Consider the following 26,504-nt stretch of genomic DNA (forward strand, 5'->3'; position numbering starts at 1 on the left):
GTGGTATACACACATTTACCACATGTTGTGGAGGGGTGCCTTTCTAAGGAGAGGACACTTCCCACATGCTCCAGGTAATTTTTCACTAGAAACAACATTTTTATTCAGGAATGTGTGCTCTGGCCGAACACCCCCGACATTCTCTTCACTCCCATTATTAGTGTAGACTGAACAGCTCTGTCAAACCAAAAATAAAAGGCAAATTTATTCTGAAAGGACTGCTACTGGTAGAGATACCTCTCTCAACACTACCTACTCTGGCATTTCAACAGCCATGTCTACACTACAGATTAATATATGCTCAAAACATAGCAGTATGGGGCTTGTATAATAGTATAAAGCTGAACATTCAGCATGAGAGCTTAATGCAGTATGCATGTCTGTTTGTGTCTCCAAACACATGTGCACTCTCCTCTTCCCCTATGGGGGTGCCTGGCTCTTCTTGGAAAGGTGGAGGGATTCTGCAGCTCTGCGCTGATTCCACTGGTACACAGTAACGCAATCCAGACTTTCTGGTAAATGTAACCTACTAGAAAAATTGAACCTGATGCTAACCGCCAATGAAATTATGACCTCTGATTGCTGCTGCGCCACACACCAACACAGCCCCGGGGCCAGTCAGCCAGCCAGCCAGCTAGCAAAAGAGAGCAGGAGAGAGCAGACAAAAAAATCTGTTATTAGTTTTCCATTTATAGGAACGCTCTAGTGCCTCCCCCTTCCTCCCCTCTCTCTCTCTCCCCGCCCTATCAGCCAGCTTAAAATGTGAGGGAGTCCTGCCTTGGCATCGGGATCAACGCATTTCAAGTGTGGCAAGAGAGATTTTTGCTCAAATCTGGGGTGGCTAGTGGTTTAGACAATATGAAGTTGAGCAAGAGCCTTGTTAAGAGCAAAAGGCTACGTTAACCTCTAAATTTGTTTCAGTCAGCTTGGATCTAGTGTGAATAAAAGAAAGAGCATTCGATATCTCAGTGATGTAGTTTTTGTTCTAATTTCTTTGGAAAGCTTCAGGTTTTAAATTGGCTACGTAACTGCCAAAAAGGTTAGTCTCACCTGTTTAAAGTTATGTGAGAAATAATAACTTCTCATGGAAATTGAAACTCGAGGCAGAGGGTTCTCTGGTTTCAAGTATGAAAATTCCCTCCCAATTTTTTAAGCTTTTTAATTAAGTTTCATCCGGCTGTTAAGACACCAAAACACAGAAAGGACTTCCTTGTTTTAAGTCACTTTAACTGAGGCCAAATGCTGACGTTATTACATTCCACTCTAATGCTGGAGCAGGGTAAGGGTAAGGGCTTTGGACCGTAAACCTTTTTTATTTTACTGGTTCCCCTCTGAACAAATTTTTCATCTCCCTGGATTTGTGGAGAGAGGGAGGGAAGAGCGACGTGAGGAGAAACTCAAACCAGCTGTTCTTTAACAGAATTAAAATCTTGACCCCCCAACCCCAGCTCTAATGCAGCCATTCTCTCGCCAAGCTTCTCCCAGCAAGTCTCGAGATCCAAAGAGGAAAAGACTTTGACCCTGTGACCCCCCTCCCCTCCTCTCCGGGGCTCCAGCACCCCGATAAGAGGGTGGAAGGGTAAGAGAGGTGCGGATGGAGGAGAGAAAGGGGTAAAGGCTGGGGGATAGAGTCCAAAGTGACCTCACATGGAGCAAGCTCTGAGTGCCACGCTCCAGAAGATGGACTGCCAACTGACATGGTCTGCAGGCGGGGGCTCAGTGCTCTGTTGGCCTAATCTGTTTCCAGACACTCACAAGTAGACCTTTAATAGTAAAAAAAAAAGCAGCAATTTGTCCCTGCGTGAGGATCTGACGCCAAGAAACTTGTGGATAATTTATGGTCATGAAAAATCCACAAATTTCTCAGACCCCAAGCCAGACATATTAGTGTACTTAATTCCTTTTGTAGAGAAGGCATGTCTGTTTGTTTAGGAAAACAAAAACAGCACGCTGGGTTAAGCACTTCATAAAGCCTCCTTTTATAGACCTCCCATTCTAGTGCAAGTGACTGGAATGCTTCTATTATCCAGTAATTACCTGCTGATGAATCAGACACAATCTGCCGACAATCAGCTCCTGCCAACTCTTTCACTGCTTTTGTACACGGCCACACAGTTCTACTCATTTGGCACATCATCCTGAATTGTATGCTGTCTCCATGTACTTTGTTAACAATAGCTTCTCATGTTTGTTCTTCCCATTTAATATGTTTCGTTCGGAGAGTGACAACCAGCATAGATCAAAATGGATCTGAGAACAATATTATTCCACATGCTAATTATGAACTCACAGCTAAACTCCACCATGACCCGAAACAAGTAAATATGTCTCCGTAATTAGGCCTAACTGCAGCTTTTAGAAGTGTGGCCTGATTATGAATGATTTTTCATGGACTGCTCCAAATCCTCAGTGCTAATAAACACATCAAACCTCACAAAGTTCACAAAATTCAAAAGGTCTAAAAAAAATTTAGGGTTTTACAGTCTCAACGCTTGTAAGCTTTCAATTTTTGTGTGTTTACATAGTTTTTCAATTATGTTACAACACTTAATTAACAGACAGACAGAGAGAGGAAAGTTTGTGTGTGTGTGTGAGCACTTAAAATAAAAAAAGGAGGGGTGGAGTTGGAAGAATGAGCAAACTCCAACAGTTACTGTTCCCAGCTGGTGCTGGCATAAACCTCTGCACTGGCTCCCTGAGAGGACTGGGAGAGCTAATAGAGGAGGTGGCTGTGGGTAATGTCGTACAGTAACCCTTACACACACTCATTAGGAGCCACTTCTGAAGGCCTCGTAAACACCACAGGGCCATGCATGGTGCACGTCCAGGAGAAGCAAATAGAAAGAAACCCTTATTGGGTGGTGAATTTTACTATTTAGGCTCTCATTTTGAAGCTCACATATAAACACCTGATAGACGCACGGCAGGTAAAAAAAAGTTTTGTAGTCAAAAGAGAAATTTTTAAAAATATATTTAAAGACAAGGCAGGGTAAAAATAACAGTTTGTGATTTATCCAGTGTCACCTTATGATGAAGTCATGCAGGACTTCATAAAAAAACATTTATAAATGTGCTGTCACTGACTCACTGGAAATAACACTGTTTATTTTGTTTGTATGACGCTAACAATAGTCTGACAGGCCTTCATGATCCTGGCACTTTGAAGGGCAGTCTGAGAATTTCTAAGAACCTTTTGAACATCTCTTTCCATCAAATCCCTCCGTTCTCCCCTCACCAAGCAAACAGTGGTCTCTCTAAAACCTACAATCACCACTAACTCGGACCAGATGTTCCTACTGTACTAAGGAGTGAAGACCTTCCACCAGAAGCCATTGCAATTACTCCTTATGCAAACACTGTGTCTTTCTGTTAAATTCATCAGCGGCATTCTTCACTTCAGCTACACACAGCTTTTATCTGCACAGAAAAAAAGGCAAAAGAACTGCAAACAGGATGCTTCTGCCTCCATCACGGTATCATTCCGTCTCTCTTCCTTTTTCTGTCTCTGTCTTTCCACTGCTCTGCTGAAAACCTTTCATTGGGGAGGAAGTTATCAGAGCCCTCTTTGTTCCCTTGGCATCTGTCATTAAGCAATCAGCGATGACGGCCTGAGTCTTCCTGTAGCTCTGGAAAGAGCTCAGAGTGGTGACTGCTCTAGTCAAAGGCAGGGAGAAGAAAGACGGGGCAACTCTGCAATGCATGTTACCAAAACACAGACAGGACCATCTTAACTTCCTCTTAGACCAGCTTTTATTCCTCCATGAAGGTCTAGGTCACTGCCATACAATAGTATAGTACTTTTTGGCTACAAGCTACCTGCTGCCCCTCCCATCCTCCCCCCACTCTCATCTTCTCTCAGGTGATCTGTGTTGCAGTGGGGGTGGGTGGTCAAACAGCACAGTGTGAGCGATAACAGCCATCATCACAAAATTCCTTGTGACCCTACAGGCTAATGCCATGTGAAAAAGGCACATCCATGGTTCGCAGGTTCTCAATACCGCCACTCTACTGGCAGAGGCTGTCATCCCCCCCGTGGTCTGTGACCCCCAGCAACTTCCTTCTCTGTTCCCACCACAGGCACCCCTGTCTGGGGAGGGAGGAGGGTGTAGAAGGGAGGGAGAGGGGGCTGTGATTATCTGGGGGTCAAACACAGGATGTGGGTAACAAAGGGAGAGTTCTTCAAACCCACTTCATTCCAATCCACAATCTGTGCTTGAACAGTCACGGAATTCAAACAGCAGTGCCAAACAAAGCACAGGTACAGAGACGTCTATGCTGGTTTTACAAAAAGGAAAAAAGGAAAAAAAAACCCACAATCAGGAGGGAGCTCTGCACAGAAACAACTAGGTTTTAACAAAGTGGTCGTTAAGTGTCAGAAAAGTTGGAAAAGAAAGGAACACCCCACAGGTAGGCAGTGAAAAGTATAAATTAGTTATGTGTGATAGATGAGCTGCTCTTCATTATTTCCTATTTTTGGCATCTCATGTCGAAACCACACCTCAAGGAGAGCAACATTAAATGCTATATCAAATCTCTGTCATTTCAGCATTTTCCCCCAGCAATAAACGTATCCATAGTGAAAGGGTTTGTTCCTGCCAAGTGGACTGTTGTTTGGACAAATCTGTGCAAGTTTCTGTTCTCTGCCTCCACAAACCATGTTGGGTAGGCAGGTGCCGCGTCTCCCATTTTAACACAGGACAAGAACTCTATATTTAGATAACATCATTTGTCACCAGACAGTTATATTTTCCATGCACCCTCTACCCTCACTGGTGTGTGAATCGCCTGTGTTGGGATAGTGGGTGTGGGTGATGTGGAGCTCTGTGGAGTGAAGATTGACAGGGCGGCTTTGAAACCTTCCACTTTCTGTCTGTAGTCGCTCCAACACACATCAGTGGCCACGCCTTGGGCCTTGATGGAGTTATGTCAAGGAATACGACAGAACTGTTGCAACAGTGGCCAAGCAAATGACGAAAAACCCACATCAGTGTGTGCAGCCCCAAAGAAGCCCCATCTGACAGAACATACCACATATACGAAAGTGCTGTAATGCATGCTGTACGTTGAAAAGTATAAAAGGAAAAGAAACATCTCATATTTGATTTCATTGCTTTTTACTCGAGCCACTGAGTTACAGTGTTAATTTGTAACTGATCAAGCAAATGGTTTAATTTCAGAAGTAAAAAAAAACACAGTTAGCATCATGTTCTACCTTACGAGGAAATAAATCCCCATGAATTAAACTATCAGGAAAAACACAATAAAGCTACCAGTCATATGGACAGGATCTCACTTTCTACAGTGAGACATAAAACCAACAGAATAGCTCCATAGTAAGAGGCTCTGGAGGACTGTTTCAGCCACTAGGAAAAGGTAACCGTGCGTTTCACAGCATCTCTCATTAACAGGCAGCCCCTGGGTGAGAGTGACAGAGGAGGTTTCAGCCCTGCGACTGCAGACTGGGAGCTATAAAAGGTGGTCAGCTTACAGTGTTCCAGAACTGCTACATACATGTGTGTGTGTGTGTGTGTAAGTGTGGATACTTCCATGGTGTGTTTGTATAGCATGTATGTGTTTGCATGTGTGTGCAACACATGTTTAGAGTGCATGTGTATGAGCCAGCATACTGACCATCAGTGGACTAATTTAAACTGTTCCCACCTTTAGAGACTCTCCCCCCTCTCCCTATGAAAGGTTTGCCCTCATGCCCTTTATCCTCCAGACAGGGAGGGTTGTTTTCTCACTCAGGGAGGCGGGAGACGGCAGCCCCCGTACCCCACAGAGAAGGGAACACAGGGGGCTTGGCCAATGAGAGAGAGGCCCCCGGTTCCCACATATTGCTTGGCATTAGTGTTCAGGCTATAGTAGCACACCTATAGTAAACTCACACCCTGAGTCACAGCAGAGCTGTCAGTCTCTCTCGGTGAGCTCAGCCTCAGTGGGCTTCATTATTTACATCAATTCTGACCATCAGTTAACTCCACATAAAGCCTTCTGCATCCAAATGTCACTCATAAAGGCAGATTTACAATATTTCAGATCTTATTTTATTTTATACTGGCAGAATATAATCAAATTCTATTAATTACAAAATTACAACCAATATTGCTGGGCTAATTACTAATGTTTAGAATTTGACAAATCTGAGACTAATTTATTTTTAGAAGTTAAAACGGATCCATCAGATTAAAAGGGATCATTCTGCCTTGCATACTTTCCTAATTCTTCCTTCAGTGAGAGCATTGTTTGTGATAAACAATGTCCATACAGTATTAGTAGCAAATGGTTTGTATGATGTTGCATTATTTCTGGGATAAAAAAAAAAACAGAGAGCGCTGATTCAGGTAAAAGAAAATGAAAGAGAGCGAGCGAGAGAGAGAGAAAGAGAGAGAGACATAAGGGTGAAACTGATCCCTGTTGACCCCTTCGGCATGCCCTCTTTCTTTTTATGACTTTCCCCTGAATCGTCACTCACCAACTCTATCAACACGGTCCAACCTCCATTCACACACACACACACACACACTCACACACTTTAACAAGCTAAGACTAATACTTCTGCTTCGGACTCCATATATAATATTATGATTATTTGTGATGTTTAGAGGCGTAATAAAGAAAAAGAAATGCTTTAAAATCAAAACAAAATAACTACTAATAATCTGTTTAATGGCCTTGTTCAGAGGCTGGCAGCATGACAGTGTTAAGACTTAGATGGAGCACTCGTACACCGTCAGGCCACTAACTCTGCACCTGTGTTTCTGCACAGTCTCTGGGGTCTCCCTTTATGGCTTAGACCAAATTAGATGGACCATATGCATTTCTGCACATGCTTAAATACATAACTGCTGCTGGCTATAGTATTTATAGTGGGACTCAATTTAGCTCTATTGGAGATGGAGGTCTGTAAATCAGCAGAGAGGAAACACAACTACACAACTAGGCATTGCTGAGAACTGGCACTTAACACTCAGACCGACCTGGTTCAGTTTAAGAGGAGAGATCAATATGTCTTCAAAAGAATATCACTCCTCCTCTGGTATGATTGTTAATGACAATAACTGCAAAGAGGTCTTTACATTGGACATTCTAAAAAGCATTCTTCCAGCAGACCACAGAGGGCTGTTTCTGTCATAATACTACTCCAGTTTAAGCTGGGGAAAAAATCTTTTAACTGTCAAAACAAAATCTAATAATTTCGTTACTGAGATAAAGCAGAAAAAAAATGCTCTGGATATTAAAATAATTTTATAAGTAGTCTGAACTGCCAATTCATCTGAGAACGGTTTCATTGCACATGAAACGAAATCAAAACACAGGACAGATGTTGAGTAAAACCACATTTAAGCGTTGTCACAAACTGCCATTTTTTCCAAATGATTGGGGCACATCTATTAAGTATAGTGCAGCTACAATGGATTCTACATGGCCAGTGCATAAGGAAATATTTAACCAGCCAATTGTATCCAATTAACTTTGATCACGATGACTGCATTTGGAATCTCAGTCACTCCCCTGTCTGAGGGAGTACGAACGTTTTCTTTCTGTCTGCTGTTTTTTCCTCTTTCTTTGGTTTGCTTCGTGTAACACAGCCGAACATGGTGGTGAGTAATGAGACTTGGCAGACTGGCCACAGATCTCTTCACAGTTAAGTATCAAACAAAACATTTCCTCTCCTGTGAGGTCAGCATAAAGCAGGACACTGAGGAAAAGCGCTGGGTCAGTGGGATCAGATTCACTGGGAGTAAGAAGCTAAGAGGAGGCGGTACGGACAAAAATTGAGGAAATAAAAATTCCATAAAATTGTAGAAGGAGAACTGGACGAAGGGAGAGTTGAGAGAGATACATTGATTTGTCTATTTCTAAATGTGATGTGCATGGAGAGTAAGGTCTGTGTGACACACATTGTTCTGTCCATATTGTTTTAGGCTATGTATCCCTGACCCTCTGGTCTTTGCTTCACTTTTCCCCAGAGTCAGGCACATACGCAACACACACACCTCCCTACTCCTGATACTTTTATTTCCTTCACCCCAGGGGAAGATTTTACACTCACTGGTCATGAATTAGACGGGCAAAGAGGCATGGGAGGGGAAACAGCAGGGGATTTCATGCTGCAACGGATGGGTCTGAGGTCTGGGTGGACAGCGACACCAAGCACACAGCATGACACTCAGACAGCGCAGCCGCAGAAACACTGGAGCCTGACAAATTGCACCAGCCGCTATGAGAGTGGAGATGTAGGTCTGTTGACCCAGGAGACTGACAGCACATGTAAAATTTAAGGTAATACTTCACTGATATGGGAGTAATAACTGAGAAATAGGCTCCATGCTATGAAACAGTTGTTGCTGATTTTACTCAAATTTAAATTTAAAATCACATTTTAGACTTACCTCTAAGTCATTGAAGAATAAGTGTGTGTCGGCCAAGTTGAAGATCATTTCTTCCATCCTCAGGCCTAATGATACAGATGATGGTGGGTCCTGAAAAATAAACAAAAATAATTAAATCAGCAATGATAATGGAGATTATATAATAAGAATATAAATAAGCGATGAATGTTCTCTGTTAAGTAATTAACACAGAATCCCTTTAAATACCACAGCAGGCTATGCCCATAAAAGAAGACATTAGGCAGACTGGAAAGTTTCAGCCTCTGTTTACGACCCTTTGAAAGGGATCAGAGAAGTCATCAGAAACACCACAGACTTGAATGAATGCAGTAAAAGCAAGCCTCTTCTCAGGAGGGGTGGTCGATTTAGAAGAGCCGGGGTCACAGCCTAATCGTAAATAGCCCATTCTCCACATACTTGTGCTGATGCATCATCTGATGGCTCTCTAGGTGATACAACAATATTCACCCTGAAGCCACTATGCATCTTTATTAAAACTGCATAATGGTTAGAAATAGACGGCAAACTCTTCTGTGGATCAGGAACAACTGCAAATTTTTCCTTAAATCATGATCTCTGTCAGTAATGTGACACGTGCTGTAATGGTGATATGGTTGCACTGTCTGTAAGATAACACCTAGAGAAGAGTGAACGGCACTGTAAATAGTTAATGAGCCTGTGACAATGTGTGCGATTTTTCCCTTTAAAAAGATAATGAATAGGCAGAAGTTTTCACAATTGTAGAGGTAAAACTTATTTCTTAAAATATATATGCCTAAAACATTAATATCAATTATATTATAATCAACTGAGTGGAAAGAAGTGTTTTAGGTCTCATTTGTTTTAACAAAGAAAATGTCTTTATCTAAATCTCTAATTAGTAAATTGTCTACCAAGCAAGGATGAAAAGACAATAGCTGACTGCGAAGGAGGCTTTTCTGCAGCTGGGAGTGACTCGCACTGAAGACAAGCCGGGCAGGACCAGAAGCCGAGGATTACAGAGTTAAACCACCTAAAGACACACCTGAGCTTTCCACTGATTAGCTGTCACACCCCACAATGCTTATGTTTTCACTAAAATGACAGAGTACAAACCACACAAGTAGAGCTCAATCCCCACTTTCAGAGGCTTTCTCCTTCCTCTTAACCTCCCAGCTTGAATCAATCTTTCAGTAAGAATTCATCAAAAATGATTAGCCTCCTACTTTTGGGACGGGCTACCAGCTAGCTCTTCCCGACCTCTGGCACTGCTGGATGATTTAGTGTTATGGACCAGTTCGGTGGGAAAAGCTGCTCTTCTCTGGCGCAAGTGAATCCTTTTCCAATTAAATCTAAACAATCAGTCAGTGAGGGAGTTAAGAATACAAGCAGGCCAGAAGGCCAAAGTGCTGCTGCTGTCATTGCTCCAGCACCACCTGTCCTGAGATGTCAGTGCCTCCAGGGGGGCGCCAAGTGCCCCCCCCCTCCCTCCCCTGGAACCCCTTACCAATAACAACCCTGCCCCCCTCCCCTCCATCCCCACCCACTTTAAGCTCCAGCTCTGGACAGCCCAATGGCAGCACAGCTGGCCTCAGCCATCAGCTTTATGGGGGTGAGCTGCCTTGATGCCAATTAAAAGAGCTGATAAGAACAGCAGTGTGTTTATGTGTATGAGGGAGAGAGGGAGAAAAACAGTCAGCAAGAGAGAGAGAGAGAGAGAGAGCGGGTGGTAGGTCACAGTGAGCGAGAGAAAGTGTGGCTGTGCACTCACTCAGATACACATCTATTTATAGTAAGCTCAGAGCGGCGAGGAGGGAAAACTGTTTTGTAATTTTTTTGTTTACGCCACTAAGATAGAGATGACATAAGTGACAGACAGGAACAAGGAGAAGGGAGGGGAGACAGGGTGGTTGTTGTGGTGGATGTTGGTCTGCTTCACTTTCTTTCCTGAGGTAGTTTACAGATCTGCATTTCTGATAAGCGTTGATGTAATGTGTTCTGTGGTTGCTGTGAGGCAGCATGTTCTTCCCTTTTATAATATTATGATAACGTCAGCAGGTTAGAGCATGACAGAAGGAGAAACACTGGTGAAAAGATGACTGAAACGGTCAAAGGAGGAGGAAAACAAAGAACCAAAGAGAAAAAAACAGAGTAAAAGGGAGTCTAGTGGCTGTCACATTCTATATGATGGAATGGGCCCTTATGGAGTCAGGAGTGTTTCCTGTTTCAGAGGAGCACACTGGAGACCCTATGGGTGATTTTGTGTGTTTTTGTGCGTGAGTGTGTGTACGCACAAGAGCCCCTCATCGTAGAGCCACGGCTCCCTAAGCCTTAGCTCTCTCTTTACCCAGCATGCAGGGCTGAGGATAAAGTAAATAAACAGTGGAGGGTCGCGGGGCAGCCCTCTTTCACCCCAAAAACAAAACAGTGCCCCCATCAAACACCCCCTCATACCAGAACAAAGGAGCAGAGCAAGGACCGCAGACACTAAGCTCTGTGACATATGAGGAGCAATATGTCATTTTCAACTGCAAAACCAGACACTTCCACAGCCAAAACAACTGGTGATTAGAAATGCCGCTCTCGGGCAAAATAAAATCTGGGTTAATATATAAAACAGAATTAATTTCTACTATATGTGACCAGAAAATGCAGACAGGATTATGTACTTTGAAGGCTATATAGAACCTATGACCTTAGCAAAACCATGAGAATAGGATTCAGCTGTATTTCCCAAATAGTTTGTTTTGAAAGTTTAAATTTAGAGTAGCAATTTACATGAAACAACAAATAGCAAAGCCTGGAAAAGTAAACTCATCTTATGAGCACACACAGTGACATGGGATAGAAAATGACCTTCTGCTATGATGATAACATTTGTTTGTTAAGATTTATATATACATATGTATACATTTAAATCGTAATTAAGACAGGTTCAAGAGACTCTCTGTATTATCTTTTGGATTTTGGCTAAACTACATTTAGTGGACTCCTGCCAGTCTCCTGGGAGCTTGCTGCCTGAAAAGGATGGATTGAAAAGCACTTAATTAAACTAACAATGTGGCATTTCTGAAGGAGAAAGGGACACTCAAGATGTGTCAATAGACATCCAGAGTGCAACTGTTGTGAGCCCCTGCACCCGAGTCCTGACCAGCCATGCATAGCTTCAACAGCTGCAAAGAGCAGTCAAATACTTGCCAAGCCTCATTGGACCTATTAAAAAAAGAAACAATTATCCGTACATTGAGTTCTGCTCTATCTTCTCACTTAATGCAAAGGGAAATCTATCCTTTTTGCGTGATGGCTATTACCCTGCTTTTGCTGCTAAAGTGTACTACTACCGCCACAGTCTGATGTCACTCACCCGTCCATATCTGTTGGCATAAGAACCCGTAAGCAAGGAATGGAAAATGATGATTGTTTCATCCAGGTCCCAGATGAAAACTCGCTGGAGAGATGGGGGCAGAGGGGGAAGGAAGAAACAAAGAAAAACAGAGAGAAAAGAAGCAAAATCAATTGTGCACTCTGTAGGGCTGCAAGGTGATCCTCCTGGTCAATAGGCCAGGAGCGTGTATTTATGTGCCACAGGGACCAGGATCCATTTGCTTGGGTTGGTCACCGCAACACTTTGCTCATCACGCCACTACACACTTGCCCTTTACATTAGAGTAATCAATAGTGACAAACTAATTAAGTAGATATGTTAACATGCCATGATGTCAGTTCTATAATAGCTGCTATTATCCCCATACAAATTAATATATTAATGAACAGCCTTCGAATTTATGAAGGGTTTACTTTGACATATGGTCACTATCAAAGAGGATGGCAGCACCATTGTTAGTCACGGCAAGTTGGCAGCCTACAGTTACTGCAAAATATATATTATTCACCTTAGTGATGACTCATTTAATCTCTTGCCTTATTGTTTATTTACAAGGTATACATGAGAACTTTATATAAGATATGTGTTTAGTGATGAGTCATATATTCCACAATGCATCAATAATGCATTCATAGTTAACAAATCAAGTCTTTAAGAATTAATGCCCATCAAGCGTTAAAGTTGGTGTGGCAGCCATATAGTAAGTGGATTAGTGTCCATGTGCCTCAGACAGGGCGAGGCTGTCTGTCGCCAAGGTAGCGGGCTCACCCTACCTCAAGGTCAGAGTCGGGCGGCGGTGATGGGTTGTTGTTCCTTCTTCCACGGCCACGTGACTTTCCATCCGAGGCCCGGCGCAATCGATCTGAATCTGAATCTTTAATGGGGGTTGATGGACTGTGGATGGTACTGTACTCTCCTGGAAGGAAGCAAAGAGGGAGGAAGGGGAGTATAAAAAGAGTATGACGGAGACAAGCTATTATTTGCTTTTAGAAAAGACGTTTGAGTGACCATCTGTCTCAATGCAGGCATGCAGGTAACAATCATATCATAAATCACTTGCATACTAAAAGCTATTGTGCTCTGCGCTGATTTAATAAAGAAGACATAACAGAGTGCATGTCAACTACAGAACAACAAAGATGTTGTTTATCTGAACAGATGAGATTATATTTTGTTAAAGCTGACTGTCTGCTGTTGATTGATGTTGATTTCAAATGTGGCCATAGCATTGAAATAGACAAGATGGAATCCCAATTGCCAGTTGATGCATTAATGTCACACAAAATGACGGGAAGTTCTACATCTGATTTCGTTTTCAGTCATCTCCTGTTTGTGTTTTGCAAGTAAAGATTTTATGCTCTGTTCTGGAGAGCAACATCCAGCCAGTGTGGATGCCTAACAGTTCAACTCAAAGAGAAACACAGGACGAAACTCATTATATTCATGTTACACAAGGCAGCCTGTGGTTTGACTCCTACCTGCAGGGTTATCTGTGAGGGCTTGGCTGGTGATGCCAGCGGGTGGCTCCTGGAGGGTGTAGGTGGTGGTGGTGGATGGCGTGGTGGGGCTGGTATTGTTACTTGTCATGTACGGTGAAGTGTAGGGTGAGCTGTTGTAATACTGAGCATATTGACTCTGGCCAAAGGCTGGATAATTGGGGTAGTCCTGTTGAGAAAGACAAAGTAGGGTAATGGGATAGATGTAGTTTATATTTGGATAAAGACAAAAAATAAGCAATACTAAAGGAGCAATAAGTACAATACGATGCTAGACGGGAGATTTTAATCAAATCGGCAAACAGAGACAAAAGGTAGCAAAGTTGAAGAAAATAAGTAGGAGGTTTGGCAGAGTAATCCGAGATATGCCCTGCACCAGTGTAGCTACTTTACAGCGCAGATTCCAAAAAATAAATGCAAACACATGTCTGGTCTGTCTTACATCTGGACAACGATCTGTCTTGGTTTTTTTTCTTCTCCCTTTCCTCTGTGGCATAATACATGTGTGCTGGAGGAGGTACAATAGATAATCCTGTGTACAAAGCTTCTGACATCGTGAGTGATTCATGTTTGTAACGGATGAAATGTAACATATTGAGTATGCATGTTTCATAAGGATTTCCAGGTTCTGATTCAGACATAAACTATAAACTAATAGCTACACAGTGATACCAGATTAGAGAAACAAAGTGATAAGAAATAGGTACATAGTCTACCTGTTGTGTGCTGTTAAAGCCAGTCGAGTTTGTCAGGGAGTTGTTTCCTGCATAGAGTCCTGATGTTGTTGTGAACGTGCCACCTTAAGGTAGAAAAATGAAAGAAACTTTTAGTAATGTATAGACAAAGTTTTATCCAAAGACACGATTAGATCTGCCATTAGAGAAAGCAATGCAGTGACAGAAATAAAATGGCACATTGTTCAGGAAAAAAGATTAGTCTTTCTGAAACATCTATTTGAGGTTTTGAACAGAGGGAGGCCTCAGGGAGTGCTCCCAACAGTGGCCTTATCTTTCTCCCCTTCCTTTCTTATCAGTGATTGGATCAGGCCTGATGAATGATGTGTTGGGGGTGGGGGTGGAGTGGCAGAACCTGCTTCCAAGCCCGCACAATGCGAGGAACACAAGAACCTGTTGTGTGTGAGCTACCGAAGGGTGGCGTGGAGTGAAGGGGTGGAAACGGTGGATGCACTGGGATGAAGCAGCCTGTGGGTGCCAGAGGGACTGTGGGGGGATTGTAGTAACACAGAGATGTTGAAAAAAGTTGGAGGTTGGAGTGAGCAACACTGGGAGGGTTTGCTGCTGAAATCCAGGTCGAATGAATATGTATGCACCTCTTTTCACTTGCTCAAAGGATGGTCTTCTTGGGTAATTAAATCTTTCGAAAAGGTTGATAGCATCTAAATGGCTTAATAATATACATGCCATGAATTTCAGGGGAGTATAGCAGCAGGAGTCACCCTTTGAGGCACAACTTATCTGCTCAGAGGTCATCCACTGCTTATGTCAATTGAGAAACACCATAGGGGGAGAGTTCTTCTTATTTTAAAAATAACATGATGATGTTCAATAACCTTCATTCTTTAATCTACTATTTTCATTTGTAAACTGTGATCTACAAATCTACTGGTAAAAGTTGCTACATGACAGGTTTCCAACACTTTAAATGGATCAAACAATATTTTCCATAGCTTATTAACCAAAAACTTAACAGTATTAAACTGCACTAGAAATATTTTGACGATATACAACTGGTCGACTGAATAAAACCGAATAAAACCTAAAAGAGCTTTAGTTACGTAGGCACTAAAATGAGTGGACATGATCTTCCCTGCAGCAACAACCACAATTATAAAGAGGACAACATTCAATTCAAGGTGCTCTGAGACCCCAATTGACCCCAATTAGTATATTAATACTGATGCACGCATATGCACATTATCCTGCATGCACATGCATAATATATAATCAGATATGACAGGGTATTGGTCAGCTTTGAGCCCCTAACCTTCCTAAAGTGGGTTGAATTTTAATAATTTAATTACAAATATTAAAAACCTTTTAAAAATTGCACTGTGGTGTCATATCAGTCTTTACAACGGCTGCAAAAAAGTGCCCTGGGCTTTATTACTCACTTCTGTCCATAGAAAGACAGATTGCTTGTCTGTACAGCCACGGGGGACATTAATGACCACTACCACTGCATTCTTGAAACAGCTTCTTCACTTATCACCACTGCGATCCTCCTATGGCCAAAAAAGTATCCCACAGCTTCAGTGAAAATGAGGTGGGAGATAAATTTACTTTTCCTAAATGAGGGCATAATTACACCTTTGTTGTCAGAGGCAAACAGAGGGAGCTCCTTTCATCCTCCGGTCATTGGACCCATCAGGAGGGCCCTCCCACACCGTGACAAACGTGAAGCAGCTTTCAAAAAGGGGGAATGATTGGGGAAGTCTGTGTGTGTGTGGAAGGGTAGTATGTGTATCTGTGTGTGTGTGTCAAGCATATGTAAAGGTAACATATGGGAGGAAGAAAAACTGAAGAACACAGTGTGGTATCCTACAATTAGGATACCACTAATTGTTTCTGCAGTTTATCACTCTCCATTTCCAGTGATTATAAACACACAGCAGCCTTCTAACTGGTAGCTTTCAACAAAATTGTTCTTTGTCTTAGCTGTTTTGTTCCAAGGCCAGATTTATAAACCCTTTGTGCTCCCTGTAGGAAGTTCAACATCAAGTGAAAGTCCAACAGAACAATACAACAGAGAAAAGAGAGAGTAAGTAAGGCCACTAAGGACAACAAATTAGCCTTATGCATAGTTCAAACAGCCATAAAAGCTCTCACTGGCAGGGTTTGAGGGTTGCTCTGTGGAGAGAACAGGGAACCACATAAAAGCTGAGGGGACCCCTGCAAGCCCAGTGAGAATGAGCCCATGCTGTTGGGAGTGGTGGTGCTGGTTAAAGTAGGGGGAGAAAGAGGGGGTCTTGTGCTTCCCCGGGGGGCATGTTTTCTCTCCCTCCCCCTGTCCTGCTCCAGTTAGTTCACTCACTCAAGACCAGACATCATCCCTCCCTCCTCTCCTCCTGCCTTCTGGCTCCACAATTGGAAGTCCATTTGCTTTGCTTGATCAGTCCCCTTGCCATGGGCTATGTCTATCATCAGGGCACAATATTTGTAGCAGAAGTTTGTATGCCCCACTTGGGAATAGACTATCAAGTCCAGATGGGGCGCTCCTTTTAAATAGGCAGCATAGGCCTCAGCTTCTTCAGCTCACACTGCCATGGGGACAGAATGCTGGAATTCAATTATTCACCTAATTAGCATCTGCTCAATCCTGCTATCAGTGCAATGGCCCTGTCTCTTTACACACCTTTTTTGATAAATCCACGGCATGCCCTACAAAAAGTGCCACAAGTATTTGCATAGCTGAGGTGGAGAAACACACCTTTTTTCCCTTTATGACTTGCTGCCACAATTTTAGCACCCACACAAAGCTCCATGGCATCAGACATTAGAGCAAGGAGCAAAAACATTAATTTAATCGTCCTCTTTCTTGACAGCTGGTCACAGGCTGATGGCAGGGACACTGACAGAGAAGGGAGTATCAGATGTGGAAAAAGGGTTTTTGGTTGGGACACCCAGGCCTGAGGCACATCGCCCAGGCAGATCAATAGGCCAGAGAGAGTAATCATGATGGTATGGCGGAGGGCCAGAGCCACAGTTAGAGAACCCAGAGCCAGAATAGTGGTCAATCTGTCATCTAACATGGCTGTCAATTACTAACGCACTTAACGCTAACAGAGGCATTTGATAAGCAAAGACAGCAGGAGAAAGTGAGGATGAGACACAGATAGAATAGACACAGTGCAAAGAATGACAGAATTTGAGTGTTATACTTAAAAGATGAATGGACGCATAATACTGTCATTGTGAGTGAAACCACTAAAGGCAGTATTATAACAGCTTGTGTATTTGGCCACACATGCTTTGGCTCTTGTTGCCTTTCTTTCTCTCTTTCTGGCTTTCCCTATTTTAGGTGCTCGAATACGTACTGCAAAACTCTGACTGGCCAACTGTATTTGGTTAAGAGGCGTGGAAAAGAGGCTTCCCCGAGCCACATCTGCTAAGCTGGCGTTATTTATTGTGAAATGCTCTGGAGGCTTTTCAGCAACATGTGGAGATATTTCAACTGTCACACATTAGATATTATAGGAGAGAACACAAAGACTGTGCTAGCTGCAAGCTAAATGTGCATGACTAGGGCAGGTAGGACAGAAGCTTGTTGAACTAAATAAGAGAAAGAAATAGAAACATTAGGCACGAGGCCCGATGTTAATTTAAACTGACTGGCCAGAGACAACAAAAAAGGGGGAGTGCAGGGTGCAACAACTCAGTTTTATCGCTTTCAAGGTCATAAATCTCTATGGTCTCAGCTCTTAAACAAATACAAATATGATCACAGGGAGAGAAAAACAAAGGCTGGGGAGCGACATAGCTGGTGCCTCCTAAGTGCCTGCCATTTTTCCATCTGTGTTGATTCTTTTAAGAGGAGAGGAGAAGGAGGCAGCCGTTGTGGCTGCACATAACACCGCCGGGATGCATCCATCGTCTGGGGTGAGGGCGAGGGCCGTGTTGTGAATCAGACTGACTGTGCATGCTATTAAATCAAGAACAGAGACCTATTTCTCTGATCTTTTTTTAAATACAGTACAAGAAACCTTATTTGGATAGGCTAAGCAGGACATGACTGCTGTGACAAAGAGCTGAAATAGATAAACAAAGAGGTGTGCCAAAGAAAAAAAAAGCTCAGAAAAAAGAAAGAACATTGCAACCGTTTTTTTTTGGGACTGGTGAATATTACTCTGATTCAGAGTTTTGTAACCATATCATCATGTTAAGAGAGAATGATTGCATATCATTGCTCCATTGTCACATCATGCCGCCACACAAAAAGAAGAATGTCCTCACCCTGCATCTGGTAACTGTAGGGGGCCTGTCCTGTCTGTGGTGTGGTGAAGCCAGAGCTGTAGCTTAGGAAGCCCGTCTGTCCCGGGGATTGGGACTGGCTCAGCCCGCCCTCCGTCTTTATGCCTGCCCACAATGGACCTAAATCAGTTAGTGACACCAGATCGGTTTGATGAACAGACAACAGTCAACACAGGCTTAAATTACACTGGACACAGCAAAGGGACACCGCCTCTGTCTGTTAGTATAACTCACTAATCACAAAGGATGAGCAGTGATTATCTGATAACTGATTTTCACTATCACGTTCTATCACACTGCAAAGGAGGTTGGCTGAAAACCAAAAGGCACACTTTGGTTATGATTGTTTGATTTTATGATACTAAAAACTATTACTGTCATCTAACATAGGTCATATGTGAAAAGATGCACAAGCAATTAAATACTATGCCTATGTTTGTGAGCTAAACTGACTGATGTCTTGGCTGAATGAGTCACAAGTAGTTTCTATGGTACGGTAGGTTGCAAAACTCCATTCAAATAAACAGTGTAAATTCCTCCACATATTGGAGAGACTTCTGGGGTCAAAACACTCCAAAGACTTTGGACAAATAAAGTCTACAGTGAGCCATGTTCTCTGTGCTGTCTCTTGCAATGCCAGAGGAAACCAGTTTTTGTTTTCAGATTTATATCCGTAATCTTCCTGATCTATCTGAACAGCTTCACAAGCAAATTCTCTTTTATTGCACTGGAGGAGAATATGCAGGCACTAAACAACAACTCAGCATCTCTGCTGCTCCTGCACAACTCGATGAGCTGTGGGAACAAGGTTTGGTATGAGCAAGGTCTCGGTCCTGACCTTCAGGAAGAAAAAACATTTAGTTGTACATTTTTCATTATTATGCAACACTGACATTATTAACAAAAACTATTTAGCAAGGAGGTTAAGATTTGTGCTAATCTTACCATAAGCTGGGATACCATAAGGCTGACCAGGCTGGGGGTAGCTAGCATAGGCTGCGGCCTGCTGCATTCCTGTGGTGTACTGTGTCTGTCCATACACAGCCATATTTTGGGATGAAGGGGTAGGAAGAATATGTGGATATGTTCTGCTATTTGAGAAATGAAACAAAAAAAAACAACAAAAAAGTGAGAAAGGAAGGGAGGAAGAGAAAGAGAGAGGGCCGTATTTTACCCCCAAAAACTATAACACAAACTTTGCTAGCTGACAAATTCCTTGTGATTTTGCTACTTCATTCTAAACACTCAGCCAAGCTGTAAGATAGATAGCATCGCACAGCTCATATACATAGAAAGAAAGAACAATAAATGGCAAAGGAAATTTTTGCAAGATAATAATTACAACAGATTTCTGAGTGCGCAAGCAGCAGACATCCAGGCAAACAAAGCCAGTCAGAAAACCCCGATCTAGCAGAAGGATCTAATTAAAGATCCAAATGAAGTTGGATGCTGCTTATTTTTTATAGAAAAATAAAAGAAACCTTACTTGGAAGGGTAAATCTGCGGAGAGAACTGGTGAGTTTGTCTTGGGCTAAAGCCACTGGTTCCAATAGCTGAGGAGAGTTAAAAAGAAAAGAAGCAAGCACATATTTAACCATATTTAAACATTAAGAAATAAGGTAAATATTATCTTTTGCCAACAGTCTGCATTCCAAGGAAACAGTAATTACATTGCATTGCTTTATTTATTTTGGTAACCTTATTTAAAGTTGAAGTAGAAGTTGAAGACCGGGGAGCAATAATGAGGCAAAATAATCAGGTAAGAACATCAGGTTCCTCTGCTGACCAGCATATCTGTGAGATACTTCTGTGCTGCTGTGACAACCGCTGGTGAAAACACACATGATGGTCTGAATCAAGTCTCGGGGCCTGTGGCTTCTGTTGCCTGGGGCCTCTCAAGCCACAACCACATTGGGAGTGACATCACTGATTGCAAGTAATGAGTGCTACTGCATAATCATCCCATCATTAAGAGTACAACTGTGTGAGTCCACAGTGCTTTTTAGCTGATTCGATTCAGCCACAAGACACAATTTACCAACTGATTGAAATTTATAGGAAATGTGTTTAAATTTAAATAATTGCTATTATGAATAAATGCTTTACGGTTGTATCTAAAAGATTTTGAAGAACATGCATTAATAATTTGAAATAACATTAAAATATGCAAATAGAGGCAGGTGTAAATAAAAGGTTTGATAATACATAACAACCTTTTTTTTCCAAATTCATGGTTTGTTCACTAATTCAAACTAGCAGCAATCTCAGCTTCAGTATTTAACTACAGCAGAGCGGCACAGTTTTGAAACATCTGTCTAATTGGTCATGACATGTAAAATAAGGGATTTGGTTGCGGGGGAGTGCTAACTGTATGTAACTGTATGCCGTAACCCCTCACACACGTTATTAATATTGAACACTTTTCCCACATCAGCAGCACCTGCCACTGGACAAAAGTTGCTCTTCTGAACAGAGCTTTGGGTTTCCCCACGGAGGACATGGTGTATAAGATTACTAAATTTCATTAATATTGTCAGAGACAAAAGTCATGCAGTGATTTATGCGCTTCTAGCAGTAAGTATCAAGTACTAAGTTAAATAGTTAGGGAAATACAGGAAAATTAGCAGCAAGTTAATACCCTGCACAGTTGGATGTGGACCTATTAATACATGTTTATAGAAAGTGTAACAAAAGGGATATAGATACCACTGAGGGTTGAAAAAGGAAATAAGTAAAAATATTATCACATTAGTAGTAATTTCTGTTACAATTCCTACAATACTCATTATACTCCGTGGCCTTGGTTTTATTTAGCAAAGTGTTTATGTGTGTGTGTGTGTGTCTGTGTTATGTTTCCTTGCTGAAAGGAAGGTGTGAAAACCCTGGCTCTGACAGGGCGATAGGGTAACAGCCCGTGGAGAGCGAGGGCCACTGGGACGTCGTGTCACTCCACTGGACAGACAGGCTCAGTGCATTACAGGTCATAACTCAGTCCTCACTGACATGGGAACCAGCAGAGTGAGCAGACACACAGACACACACACACGTGTAAGCAAGCACAGCATATAAATATGCTGACAACGTTATAGTAGAGTCTCTTGTTCTTTATCACACTGCTTGGACGCAGACACACACATTATATTGGTCATTTAGCTGCAACGACTTCCTGGGCCCTGGCTTATCAGTCACCCATCTCTAGGCTCATCTTATCATCTAGTCAGTTCTGCAGCTGTGTGTATGTGTGAAACAAAAGCAGCTAGACACACGAACGCACGCACGCACGCACGCACACACACACACACACACACACACACACACACACATAACAGTCTTCCTCTCTTACCTGATCCTGAGAAGCTGTCTAGAGAATTGTCTGCTACTGAGGTGGCGATTTCGCTGCTGCTCATTGGCTCTGTTTTAACTGCAAACAGAGAAACAACACTGTCACTAAAAGTCAATGGCAAGTATAAATAGAAATAAAAAAAGATCAGACTAACTAGGTGTCTAACCAAACTATGCCTCTCAGATTTCACAAAATATATGCATATATTTTTAATTGATAACAAAAATGTTTAATTCTACATCTTTAATTCTTTTTGACAGGATTTATCTTATCTTAGATTCTTAGGTTTATCCCTATTGTTATTTCTTAATGTATTTTAACCTTAGTTTCAAAGACCCTCTACCACCACTACATACCAAAAAATACTAAATTACAATTTTAATAAATTTATAAACTACTAGCTTATCAGTACAGTAGGTATAAAATATTTCCTGTGGACACGTGTTAAAGTCAGTGATAAAAAAGAGCTTGACAGGGACACAGAAGTAAAATTGAAATGTCAAGGAAATATATGGTGTATAAAATCTTTTTAAGAGTGTAGCGAACGCTGTTTGACCTTGACTCCATTTAACAGCTCAGAAATAGATTTGCAAAGACAATTTCACAGCTATCTGTCAGCTCAGGAATCTTTGAAATCAATCCATTTCACTTCAGGCGGGCAGAGGGATTTTTTTTTCTTTCTTTTTTTTTTTTTGGCAAAACAAATCGACAATGTGGGCAAAGGGAGCCATGCTCAGTGCAATCCCTCATGGCTGAAGAAGCCGTTTGCTGTCATGTTTTACATGTTTCCCCTGTGCTCGCTCGATGCAGAAACACATGTTGATATGGGGGAAATTCTTTTGAACAAACACGCCGATAGAAATATGGTGCATGCATATACTAGCACACACTCAGGTCACAGAGCACACAATAATGACTACATTCAGTAAACAGCATTGAACATCCAAATAAACACAAAATGCTCAGAATGCAAGTTCACAATTTGACCAATAAATAACAATGAACTCAAGTCCAATCGGGGTCAAACCATGCTTGAAACAGAAGACCACAAAAATTACAATAATACCAAAGACTTTCTGAATGAAAGGCACAATAGTTGAGGCAGTTTTAGAATTTAGCAGCTGATAAACAGTGTGTTTATGGGATATTTACAAGAATACAAATTTGTTTATAATTGTTCAGCGACAAAGAGTGCTTTCAGCTGAGTCAAGGAAAACACCAAGTATTGTCCTTTCATCATGTCACTAAAAGTAGACAAACCTGCAGCGGACTGTGAGTTAGAACCTAACAACCAGTCTGCAGTGGTAAGCATTGTGATGTTATCACCTATGGGAAAGAAAGAATGGCAAAGGGACACATGACAGTTTGCATCGTGACTACGGGTGCTGCGTCATGAATATACAAAAAAGTAGCCCTGAGACTAACCTGAAGAATACGTGACAAGGGACGTTTTTTAATAAATTGCTGGTTTGTGACATGGGCATGACTGCTTCACTAAACAAAGGCTCAGATTTAAAGCACAGGTGAATCACCTGAGTAAATAACTATGTACAGGAGAACCCACATGCAAACCTTGATCATTTCCATGCTGTGGGCTTTGAATAATTACATGGTTACTTAAATAAACAGCTAATAGTGGCTGGTAAACAACAACTACAGGCACTGGAACATTCATGCTATAGAAGCAAATTGTCTGCAAGCTGCAAATAATTATAATTGCACCACTGATTTTCACTAATTTTCACTACTATCCTATTTTATTACGTCAAAAATGTACTGAGAATTCACCTTAAGTTCAAAGTTAAAACATAATACCTAACAAAGACCTAAACTTTATAGCACTGCACACATACCTTCAGTGCCATTGGGTGTCATGGAATTGTTACTGATGTGCGAGTTGTCGAGGTTAGGACCATTAGGAGATTCGCTGCTTCCACTTACTCGGCTGTGAGGACTGGCTAGATCCTGCATTTCCATAGACCTGACGAGACACACACACACACACACACACACATGCACACACCAAATCAAATTACACATCACTCTGGTTTCAGGGAAGGCACAGAGCTCTTATATACACTAGTCTGTACACAATGTGCGTGCATAGTCCAGAATAGCAGTGAAATGGTGAAGACACTGCAAAATCCAACATTAAAAATATAATAATATTAAAATAAATATGTTTTGAGTAATAGAAAAAAAGAATGCACAAAAATGATGTATCAAAATACGACTCACAAAACAGTTATAAAATAAACAGTAAACATTCTGACAAGACAGATTTCTCTTATTACAGCCATCTCACTGCATGTCACGTTTCCATGATGTGAATACAAAATGTTTACTGTCAATTTAGTCTGCTGCTTCTTGAAACAAAAATGGCCTTAAGTGTATATATCATTTTGTGTGGTAATGAAGACTGTTAACAGATGTTTGCTGGTTTGAGGCAATGGTTAATGTGCCTGTTAAAAGTGCTGCACTGCTTGATTATAAGAGCCTACGCCTCAGTGATGGGCAGATGAGAAGCTCATGAGGCATGTGTTTGCTCTGGCAAGCTCCTTAATTGTTTCTGTGTTTACACAAAAGACCACGCCACTGAAAACATTATTCTATCTTCTCATTTGTGTGCTCAAAGGATTTGATTGAGTATAGACAATGGAGTCAAAAGAAGGCATGAGTGATTTGAAAAGTACGGCCACAAGCTCTATACCCCATTTGTCTGCCTTTCTCTGCCACTGTTCCCACTGCAACAGTGAGTTAATCAAATTAGGATAAAATGTTTTGTACATTATACTGCCATTTTGAATTAAATTCTAAGGATATCTCTGCTATCGATAAACATTGGCCTTTATGCAAGGCCACAAAGATAAATGCTCAAGTAACTCTGAGAAGTCTGAGTGATATCAGATGCCACTGAAAAAAAGAATTATGAGATACACAGATGAAATTATGATATGTATTCACTGAATTTAAGTAGATAGTACAATGTTATGATATTATGATACTTTGCTGAATAACTTGGCAAACTGTTGTGGTTTAGCTAAATTAATCCAATATATATTTTTCCGCATTATATCGCACACCAAAAACATTAATGTGCTAGTTGTAAGAAAATTGTGAAAATGAAAACAAAAAACAGTATAATACAAAAGTCAATCTTCTTCACACGTGCTCTAGTAACGGAAGCTGTATTGTCTTTTTCCCAAAGGTATATTAATTTACTCCTGCCCTAAAAATATCGCACCCAGCTCAAGGCATGCAGCACTTGAGAATGATCCAGGCTAAACAATTTCTATTTCTTGTACACACTACTTAGCACTCTTTTCTCCTTCGCTGCACACCTTTTCTGTCATTATCTGATGAATAAATACCCTTCACTTTTTCCATCCAATCAGACAACACAATAAGTTAGGAAATGTTGCCAGTAGTTTAGCAAAGTCTCTGCAATCCCTGCCACACAGAGAGCTCCATGTTTCTGATAGTCTGACACTGGCAGTACTGTGCTCTTACCTGGACCTAGATGACTCTGAGTCCTCTCAAACCACACTCCCTTTCTTATCCTGCCTCCACCTGCCCCAGCAGAAACAATGTCACTCCTTGTTATTGCAGCTCGATGTCACAGTCCGGAGCCATCCATGACACAAAAAGGCTTGTCTGAGAAAACATTATTGTTATACTGGAGCAGAATGGGAAGAGAAGGCTAGCTGGGGAACAGAGGCTCACATTGTCTCTCTCTGAGCCGCAGCCCTGCTCCACTGTTGTTTCCTCCTTCAGGTCCTCCCTCCTCCCTGAGCAAGGGGAGCATGGCCAAATGACGGAAAGGTGATTCATCATTGGTCTACGACAGCTGCAAACTGGATTAGCCCTCCCCCAATCAACATGCAAAGCGGCTTAGCCAAGGTAAGCAGGAAGGGGTGGGGGTGCTGGGGGTGGGTGGGGGTTAAGGTAGGAGTGGGGTGACGGGTTGGGGAGCAAAGGGGCTGAGGGGCAGCAAAGGGTGGGAGAGCCAGCCTACTTTTTTGCTTGAGGTAGTCTGCTGCTGGAAGGAAGATGGGACTTGTTGAGCAGAGGCAAGTCAAGCGTGACACCCCTAGCATCTTCAGCAGATCTTTCATCTGCAATTGACACTATCTGAATTTTATCAGCACTCCTCCTCCAGGGATACTGACAAGTCCTAATGACCATCAGGGCTGCTTCCCGCAGGCCTGCCCAGCCTGGGGCCCAATTTTCCAACATCACAGTCTACTAACAATGGAGAAAAATGCAGAAAAAGAAGGATGCATTGTCACAAACTTTAATATAAATCCTGTCTTTCTCTGTAGCAACACAAAGGCTTATGTCTTTTTCTTTAGCACACAAAACATATAACTCATGCCTCTATGTCTGGATGTGTGCAGGGCACTTCAGAGGCCCCCAGATGAGTGGTGCAAATGCTTACACACACACACACACTCACGCACACTAGCACACACAGGGCACTTTAGAGGCCCCCAGATCAGTGGTGCATCTCAGACAATGAAGGAGACTGGAAACAAGAACATGGAGAGCATATGGAGCCACATATGTTTCCTATGACGCTACGAATGCCTCTATTACTCTCCTTTAGCTGACAGTTACATTTTGCTGTCCACTCCCGCTCTGCTTGTGTCTCTGCAAACATCAAGCAGAGTCATATACTTGCATGGCTATAACACTATATTAGACCTGACTCCAGCCCACCATGGGAATACAGGGTCCAAAGAAGGTCAAAGGTATTCATCTGGTCAGAAAAAAAAAAGAAAAAGACTTATAAAGTCTTTTTTTAAAAATCCTGGCATGATTTTGTAATGGCTGACTGTTTACATGAGCCAACGTAACCTGAGCTCCATGGTCTTAAGTTTTTTTTCTTCTTTTTTTTTTCCAACAGGCTTTGCTCTT

At 42.0% G+C, this 26,504-nt stretch overlaps 1 protein-coding gene across 10 annotated transcripts in view; it reads right to left on the bottom strand.

The window, feature by feature from the left end:
• Window positions 1-26,504, bottom strand: part of eya1 (EYA transcriptional coactivator and phosphatase 1) — a 56,179-nt gene that overhangs the window by 6,351 nt on the left and 23,324 nt on the right. For 2 of the 10 annotated variants that reach the window (XM_028432927.1, XM_028432934.1), the window contains 11 exons: window positions 23,441-23,568; window positions 22,848-22,913; window positions 21,588-21,665; window positions 19,731-19,797; window positions 19,190-19,332; window positions 18,227-18,364; window positions 13,973-14,055; window positions 13,239-13,425; window positions 12,534-12,676; window positions 11,740-11,823; window positions 8,397-8,486 (listed from right to left, as the gene is read on the bottom strand). In XM_028432927.1, coding sequence (XP_028288728.1) covers window positions 8,397-8,486; window positions 11,740-11,823; window positions 12,534-12,676; window positions 13,239-13,425; window positions 13,973-14,055; window positions 18,227-18,364; window positions 19,190-19,332; window positions 19,731-19,797; window positions 21,588-21,665; window positions 22,848-22,913; window positions 23,441-23,564 — 1,203 coding nt within the window. In that variant the 5' untranslated portion in view covers window positions 23,565-23,568. Of the gene's footprint in view, window positions 1-8,396; window positions 8,487-11,739; window positions 11,824-12,533; window positions 12,677-13,238; window positions 13,426-13,972; window positions 14,056-18,226; window positions 18,365-19,189; window positions 19,336-19,730; window positions 19,798-21,587; window positions 21,666-22,847; window positions 22,914-23,440; window positions 23,569-25,097; window positions 25,242-25,310; window positions 25,376-26,504 lie in introns of all 10 variants that reach the window. The other 8 variants (XM_028432924.1, XM_028432928.1, XM_028432926.1 and 5 more) reach the window with 7 other exon arrangements.

Source organism: Parambassis ranga, chromosome 20 (assembly GCF_900634625.1).
Source record: "Parambassis ranga chromosome 20, fParRan2.1, whole genome shotgun sequence".
In the NCBI taxonomy this organism is placed as follows: domain Eukaryota; kingdom Metazoa; phylum Chordata; class Actinopteri; family Ambassidae; genus Parambassis; species Parambassis ranga.